The sequence below is a fragment of the Camelus dromedarius genome, chromosome 8 (assembly GCF_036321535.1).
Source record: "Camelus dromedarius isolate mCamDro1 chromosome 8, mCamDro1.pat, whole genome shotgun sequence".
Taxonomy (NCBI): domain Eukaryota; kingdom Metazoa; phylum Chordata; class Mammalia; order Artiodactyla; family Camelidae; genus Camelus; species Camelus dromedarius.
The window spans coordinates 35,310,212-35,319,196 of NC_087443.1; the positions used below are offsets into that span (position 1 = coordinate 35,310,212).

The 8,985-nt window shown below is 41.2% G+C and overlaps 1 protein-coding gene across 1 annotated transcript; it reads right to left on the minus strand.

The window, feature by feature from the left end:
- Positions 1 to 1,125: 1,125 nt before the first annotated feature.
- Positions 1,126 to 1,526, minus strand: LOC105093900 (pancreatic progenitor cell differentiation and proliferation factor-like). The gene has a single exon (XM_064488594.1). It carries the CDS (start codon positions 1,519 to 1,521, stop codon positions 1,126 to 1,128), a length of 396 nt encoding a protein of 131 aa, XP_064344664.1. The 5' UTR covers positions 1,522 to 1,526.
- Positions 1,527 to 8,985: the final 7,459 nt, after the last annotated feature.

The following is an 8,985-nucleotide window of genomic DNA, read 5'->3' on the forward strand; positions in this document are numbered from 1 at the left end:
TTAAACAGCATTTCTCATGGTTCTGGAGGCTAGAAGTCTCAGATCAAGGTGTCTGCAGGTTTGGTTTCTTCTGAGGTCTCTGTCCTTGATTTGCAGGTGGCTGTTTTGTTACTGTGTCCTCACAGGCCTTCTTATAAGGACATCAGTCATATTGGATTAGGGCCCCAACCTAAAAAAAAAAGCTTCCTTTAACTTAATCATCTCTTTAAAGACCTTATCTCCAAATAAGGTTATATTCTGAGGTACTGGGAGTTGGGAATTCAATATATGACTTTTGGGGGAACACAACCGAGTCCATAACATAGATGAAAACTTTTTTTTTTTTAAAGAAACAAATACAATCCTGTAAGTAGTTCCCTTAATTTTATTTGAAGTTTTGCTGTTTCATCAAACCCAGTAGTCAGGGCCAGCCATTCAGAGGATTATTTCTATCAACATTTTACCATTTCAGTACAATGTGATTTAGCATTGCTACCATATTTACAAATCTTATTTCAAAGAGAGTAAATTTAAAAAAGGTAGCATGTGAAATTAATAAAATGAGCCTTTGGATTATGGTTGCCTGTTAAAATGCCTGCCTGGCCCAGGTGGGCCCTCAAATAAATGCTAGATTGAAAATGTGAGGCTGTCTGATTTATACAGCACAATAACTTTTAATGACTTGTCAAGGGGAAAAACACTCCCACTCCCATGGTCCTCTCTGCTTTTGTTAGGGACAGATTTCCCAGCTGTTGATGAGATGGGGCATTAGCTCCTGCTTACTTTTTTCTCCTGTGATGCCTGAAGCCTCCAAATAAGAAATGAGAAATAGCTCCACCTGAATGGGGGTTTTTGATGAGTCAGGCTTGTGCAAGCACTTTATTTACTTGATTCCCATCTAACTTAGTAGGAGACTGTTCTTTTTTATTTTTTATTTTTTTGACAGCTGCTTGGAGTTTATTTTCTACTTGGTGCAAGGCACAGGGTTATGAGGTGTCGGAATGCTCCCATGTGGCTTGGGTAGTAGAATGGGGTTCTCTCAACTTCCTTTTTGGTATTTTGATGTTTTGATATTAAAGAACCCAACTGTTTCTGCTGGCTGTAGCTTGCTTAGTCTCGGGAAGAGGAGGGAACGGTGGGTGGCTCTTACGAGCCTCGCGCCTTGAAATGAAGCCTGGCAGCTGGTGGCAGACAATCCGTACAGGGCCCGGAGTTGGTTTTGCCAGGCTGGCCGCCAGGCTGCTGCTTCCCCATGTCTTCCCGCGCCAGGTCACAGGTGATGGTGCAGGTGGAGGTCTGGGGCGATTCTGAGTGCTCTGGGGACTCCAACACTGTGGCCATGAATGGGAGAGTGGACTTCCCGAAAAAGAAGCTAGCCCACCAGCGTCCCGGGTAGGCTTTGGGGAGACCCGGGCGGGTGGGGGATGGCTTCCCAGGGTACTCCGCACTTCCGCAGGAGCTGTTCCTGGAAGTGGAGCCCAGGCGACGCCGGTAGTAGTCGTGGGTGGCCAGGAGCGAGCCGCTGGAGGGAATGGCTGCCATGGTCTTGCTTGTGAGCTGGTGGAAACCTGGACGGCGACCCCTGGCGGGCCTCGGCGCACGACCACAGGGACGGGGACGCTAGGCCACGGAGCACATTTGCAGAGGTGACCGCGAGCGACCGCTCCACGACCTAGACGCTCGGGGCCGAGACCGTTTATTCTTACATTTAAATACTCTCCTGAACTCAAAGTTTAAAGAGGAAGGGGATTGTGCTTTGATAATACAGTGTTTCTCTTTGAATGAAAAGTAAGAAAACGAGACAACTCAGTAATTTAAATTCCCCAGTGGTGTGTCCAGCACAACCACAACTGTATGTTTGTGTAATAGCACATTTTCAAAGCCATTTATTTTTGGATTATGGCTGGACTTAATAGTATAGCCAAACTGATTATGAAAAAATAATGTTACATAAAGGTGATTAAGTTCTAGAGTCAGCTCTAGATGTTGGAGTTAGTTTGTCTCATATTCGATATTGAATGAGTGAATGAATGAGGCACATTATTTTGTGATAAGTATCGTACTAGCATTTATGTAGGACATAAAAATGCTTAAGTCAAGTTTATGCTCTTAAGTAGTTGATAATTTAGTGAACTGACAGGTATCTGAATGTTATAGTTTAAAAGGAGCATGTTGTATTTATTAGTTTAAGTATGTTATGTGCTTAGATCATGCTTGGCACATAATAAGCACTATGTGTACTAGTTACTATTTTTACGTGTTAAACCTTGTGATAATCAGTTAACAGAATTGTGGCCTCCCTCCGTCCTCAATCCCTTTCCCCTAGTTCTCCATCTGAGGCCGTTTCTTGCATATCATTCCATATATATCCTGTGCATTGCACACATACATGTGTTTCTGTTCTTCACACAAATGGGAACACACTATTGACCCTGCTGCACACTTTCCATTTATTCAGTTATTACATCTTGGAGATTTCCCCCCCATTTTTAGTATGTAAATGCTACCTTGTTCTTTTTATCTGCTGCATGGCTTTCCATTGTGTGGATGAACCACAATTTACTTAATTTGTCCTCTGTTGGTGACTTTCCAGGTTATTTACAGCTTTTTTTTTTTTTTTTTTTTTTTTTTTGGCAAACACAAATAGCACTGGAGTGAATAGCTTTATGTACGATCTTTCTTGTATGTTAGGTATACCTGTAAGATAAATACCTCATACTAGAATGGATCAAAAATCATGTATATACATTAAGAATTTGAACCATATTCTTAAGCAAAGAACAGATGCAATTTGGCAAGTTTCATGGATCGTAGGGCCACTGGATTGGAAAATCCAGGAAATAGTGCTTGTTCATTGGGATTCTTGCCTTTAGTTTTTTTGGTTTTTTTTTTGTCACTCTAGGACAGACTTTGTTGAGTGGCTCAGTTTGAAGCACTGTGCTTATGGAACAAATTACTCAGCACCCCTCCCCTCACCCCCCATACCAGGGAATGCCCAAGATATAAAGCACATTTTTCTTCTGGTACCTTCCATAGAGACATGATGAGAACAGGGTGTTTTTTTCAGTGTTATGGCTTCTTGCCTTTTGGGTGTCTCGAAATGCTGAAATATAATTCTGAAACTTTTTTTTGCTCTTTTAAGTAAAGCGCAATTCAACAGAACAACTCTGGAAAACCTAAACAGAAATTCACAATTTTCTATGATTCCAAATACTTTCCAGTATCTTATGGACATACACTAGCCTGGCAAAAAACATGACCCTTGATGAGCAAATTAGAAATGCCAAAAGAAGAAAAAAAAAAAAGCCTTTGCAGATATTTCTTGTAAAGAGTGAGCAGGATAAGGTGAAGATAATGTTGTTTTCCCGCTTATGAATTTTCATATCCTTTCCGTGCCCAGATCTGATGGTGGTTACAAGAACAATCACAGCAGCAAGTGTTGATGACTAATGCAGTTATTGAGGGGGTCTTTAATTTCCTGGAGGCAAACACCATTACCCGCCACCTCTACATCAGAGATGAGGAGATGCCAGGGCTACTGGGGAGTCAGTGATGGAAGAAATTATAAAACTGATGCAATTACTGAGAAAATGATGAAATGTCTCACAAAGAAAGGCTTCGATTCCCTTCAATTTCAGGTTTTGTGATATGCATCAGTGTGGCTGTGCCTTTGGTATTATTCTCAGGTTCCTGTGTCATCTCACTCTCATTGTGGGATAACGTTTTGTATCAGGCAGGTCATACTCGTCTTTCTCCTCCCACCTGGCCTGTTTCATTTTTTCCAATGTTTTTGCATTGATAATTTCTTGTATTAATTAGCAGCCAAGAGTGAATGTTTTCACAGTGGAATCTAGGTTAGGTTTATGGAGAGTTAGATCTTTCTCTGGTTCTAACCTACTGTGGGATTTAAGGTAAATCCCTTGAATTCTCTGATCCAGCTGCTTCTATTTGTTGGCTGGAATTAAGAATCTCCCCTTTACAGAACACTGGCTCTTGGCTCAGGACCAGGTCAAGTTGGCCTGTTTAGGGCCTCTGGTGGGAGCCGGCAGAGTGTGGAATTGTTGAGGAATATGCCAAAAGTCCAAAAGTAGAATTTAAGGATGGGGTGGGAAGCTTCCGGCCTCAGGTGGGCTGTGGATGGAGTGGCTGCTGCTGCGGGAGGTCGGCAAGCCAGACTTTGGGAGAATGCAGCCTGGATGGAGGGGGCGACCTGAGAGCCATTCCGGTGATTAAACGTAGTGCCTGCACCTGGTAGGTGCTAAGAGCGGGAGAGTAAGTGGGCACCTGCTGTATGGGCTAGGTATTGCCCTCATCACCTTGCATCTCACGCCCCACTGCCCTGCTCCCCAACCCTGCCTGCAAGAAAGGTGTTGCCTTCCTGACTTTCCCTGGTGGAAACCGAGGCTGTTAAGTGGTGGCCCGGGCTGGAACCCAGATTCTCTAGGGAACCAAGTTCTTTCCTCCATTCGGCATGGGAGAATTTTAACCGGAAATTAAATAAACTTCATTTCTAGGTAATTATTATTTTTAAAGATACATGTAGATATAAAGGTGGAATCCTTTTTTATTTTTTAAGTCTAGGATGAGTGGGGGCAGGGAAGGCAGAGAAAGGAGACACATCTTCTCCATCATTCTTTATAATAACTCTTCCTTTCTTACTGTTCTTTTAAGTAAAAGAGCTGAGGCAAAAAAGAAGAGTATGTGCATCTACATACACCAGCCCCAAGCACTTCAATTATCTTTTTACATTCAGCTGAGTTTGATGCCATTTTTGATAGCATCCCACCTCTGAAGATCTGAAGACAATGGCAATGTGTTTTCAGAGTATGTTAAACTATATTAAATACTTTCCAATTTGTTAGACTATTAGGGGAGGCTCCAAAACAGGGAATAATAATAATAATAATAATAATAATAATAATAATAATAATAATAATAATAATAATAATAATAATACCTCCTACCTTTGCTAGTTTTCAAAGCATTTTCTTACATTATCATGTTTAAACTTCACAACTAACCCCATTTTCTTGAGGAATTTGTAGCTTTTGTTACATTCTAAAAGCCACAGTATAATGGTAAACAGATTTTAAAATTTTAATTAAAAATTTGTTAAAACTTTTGGTGCTCAACCTTGGAATCCACCTGGGGAACACAAAGCTCCTGATGCCTGGGTCCCACTCCCAGAGGTTCTGATTTAATTGGCCTGGATGTCAATCCCAAGGGCCCTGAATTTTACAACTCACAGGTAATTCTAATGTGCATCTAAGGTAGAGGACCACGTGGCTTTAAGAAATAGATTATAGGTGAAGTGGTTAATGTCTTTATGGCTCTACCGCATATAGGAGACTGGAGCTCTCCCTTCTGTGCCACCAGTTATTTCTGGGGGTCTCCATGGCCCCAGGGGCACTTCATTTGGGCTCCCCAACAGGTCTATGAGCTGCAGCCACCGCTTTGCCTTCGCCAGGGTTCTCTCTGGTTCACTCCAGTCCACAAGGTCGCTTGGAGCACCCCCCTGCTGCCGCTGCCGGGCCACCTTGGACTCGCCGCAACGCCTTTCCTCCGGCAGCTGGGGTTTTTACATCCGCTGAGTTTGATGCCATTCTATTTTGTTTTTGTGTTTTGCGGGCAGAGGTAATTAGGTTGGTTTGTTTGTTTATTGGAAATACTGGGAATTGAACCCAGGACCTGGTAGCATTCCATCTCTGAAGATCTGAAGACAATGGTGTTTGTTTTCAGACTATTTTAAACTATATTCAATACTTTCTACCTCTTTAGACTATGGGGTAGGGGGCGGTGTGTGGAGGGGTTGGGGAGGAACACCGAGGTTGATGAAAGACAAGATTCTGGGGGTTGTGTGTGTGGAGGGGAGAGTGACATATCTCCACCAGCAGTGACTGGCTGACAGTGCTCAATTTTAGAAGTTCCGTCAGTGTTCAAGCAATACTAATGGGGTAGGGAGAAGTTTAGCAATAGAAGCTAAACTTTGTGAAATTTGTTCTGCGGATAATACTTAAAAAGAAATGATTAGCTGTGTGGCCTCAGGCAAGGCCTTTACTTTTACTTCTGTGAGCTCATTTCTTCCCTTGTAAATTGAGATATGAAATGAAACCAGGAAAATTATGAATCAAGAGCAGACTCTTCTGGTTTTGATTCTTCTCTTCCAGTTTAAATTCAAGGAATCGGGGGGTCTATGCATTCAAGGAAAGGACAGTACACTGGTGGACATCTGTGGTGACATCATTCATGGTGTAAAGTGTGTGGTTAAGAAGGTGGGTCTGGAGACAGCATTTACCATCAGGTTAGCCTTAGGTAAGTTCATTAACCTGCTGTGCCTCAGTTTCCTGGCACAGGAAAGTGTGATAGTAACTACCTTTACATAGGACACAAATATTAACTATTAATAGTAGTAATTGGTAAAGAAAACCAGAGAGTGACTAAAAAGATTTTTTTCCAACACCATTCCATTCTCTAGAATGGTACTCCAGCATCACCGAGGAGCTTATTACAAATGCAAACTATTGGACCCCACCCCAAACCTACTCAATCAGAAACTATGAGGGGCAAGGCCCAGGAATCTGTTTAGGAATCTTTCTGGAATCTCCGGGGGATTCTTATGCATGCTAAAGTTTGAGCAGTACTGTTCTAGAATCTTCCTCGCCAAAGAGTGGTCCAAAGCCCAAGATCACCAGCATCACCTGGGAACTTAATAGATGTTCAGAATTTTGGGCCCCACTCTGGATCCACTAAATTGTAATCTGTGTTTTAACAGGATTCCCAGGTATTTCTATGCATATTGAGAAGCACTGCCCTAGAACACTACTTCTCTAAAAGAGTAGTCATGAGCCATATGTGGCTATTAAAATTAAAATTAAATTAATTAAAGTGAAATAACATTAGAAATGCAGTTCCTAAATCACACTAGCCTTATTTCAGCTGCTCAAGAGCAACATGTGGCTAGTGGTTATGGTATTGGACAGTGCAGATTATAGAACATTTCTTTCATTTCAGAAAGTTCTACTGGATAGTGCAGCTCTAGAATAATTATTACTATAATTTTTTTTTGTAGCCATGGAGCATCTAGATGAAGATTACCTGGGACAAAGGTGACGAACTCTAATTTAAAAAAAAACAACAACTTTTTTTAAGCATTTGTCTCTCTTTACCATTTGTTTCCCCTTGGGTGGAGGAAGGTAATTAGTTTTTTTTTTGGTTGGGGGGAGGTAATTGTGTTTACTTGCTTATTTATTTTTAGAGGAGGTACTGGGGATTAAACCTAGGACCTCATGCATGGTGAACATGCACTCTACAAATGAGTTACACCCTTCCCCCTCTCTAATGTCTGAGAGGGCCAAGCAGCTGAAGTAAAGGCATGAAGTACGACAATTATGCGGTGGAGCAAGTGCAATGGTAAGTGGCCAGTGATGCTCCACCTCCATGCTGGGACTGCAGTTGGGAGTGCTGGGGACTGTGGTGACCTGAGAAATGCATGTTCAGATACAGGCAGTGCTATAGAGGAGGCTAAGCATAGGCTAGGCTAGATGGTTCTATTTTAGTTTAAGAAGCTAGACATCTAGATTTTTATGTGATTCTTAAATTTTGATTATTAAATCAAATTTTGATTATTAAGTCAAAATTTAACAAATGCTGTGCTGGCCAAGGAAACATTCTTGAATACCTCATTTGACCTTGATATTGTAAAATCAAGCTGTCTGGTTCCACCTTGCAAGGTCAGTTGTTTGCCTTGTGTATCTCCTCCTCTCTTGCCTCTACACGTGTGGATATCTGAACTGAGTTTTGAAGGATGTGTAGGAGTTTTCCAGGTTGAAGGGCTAGAATAGGAGAGGGAGAGGATATTTTTAGTGGAAGGAACAGCTTAGAGGCTTGACAGTACTTCGTTTGCTTAGAGAACATTTCTAAGTTGCTGGTATTTAAAGAATATAAAGTTATTTATCAGACCTCTTTATTCTTAAAAGTCTGTCTGCTAGCCACTTACTGTCCTCTACTATTTGAGCCACTTCCTCCTACCCCCAGACTCCTCTCACCCCAGCCTGTAGCTTCTAAATCTACAACCTTCCTCTAGGACCTCACCCTCCATCTTACCACTCCCCTGCTGTCTTTCCAGTCCCTTCTCCCTCCTGCCAAGATCTGCCTCCATCCACTTAAAATTCAGTCTCCTTTACATATTCAAAACCATCTGGTGCTTAACCAATCAGAAGGAGAATAAAGATACTGAGATTGTTAACCCATCTCTTGGGAAGGTGGTTTAAATCTCATTGGCTCTGAGGATTTTATTTGGTTCTTGATTAAACAAAGTGTTAAAAGCCTGAGACAATCTATGAGATGACTGGAAATTTGAACACCAACTGGGTATTCATTATTGACATTTTTAGGTGTAATAATGGTATTTTGGTGATATTAAAATGAAAGTCTTAACCTTTAGAGATGCATCAGATATTTATAGATGAAATAATACGAAGTCTGGGATTTGCTTTAAAATAACATAGAAGGGAGGGAAATTAAGGTACAGATGAAACAGGATTGGCTGTGAATTGATGATTGTTGAACCTGGATGATGGGTACATAAGGGTTCATTATATTAGACTCTCTGCTTCTGTACATGCTTGCATGTGTATAATGTCCAAAATACTCCATGCTATTGGTTGAATTGTGTCCTTCAAAAAGATATATTGAAGTCCTAACCCCTGGTACCTCTGAATGTGACCTTGTTTGGAAATAGGCTCTTTCAAATGTAATCAAGATGAGGTTATTAGGGTGGGCCTTAATCAAATATGACTGGTGTCTTTATAAGACAGGGGAAATTTAAACAGTCAACTAATATTGGACAAGGGAGCCAAGAATACTCAATGGGAAAAGAAAAATTTTGTGTATTGAAATAAATGGTGTTGGGAAAACTAGATAGCCACATGCAAAAGAATACAATTGGATCTGTATTTTATACTACTTAAGAAATTAACTCAAAATGGATTAAAGACTTAAACATAA

What these genes read in the sequence shown, in the direction of transcription:
- LOC105093900 (XM_064488594.1), bottom strand. Translation starts at nt 1,521, where the DNA reads ATGGCAGCCATTCCCTCCAGCGGCTCGCTCCTGGCCACCCACGACTAC.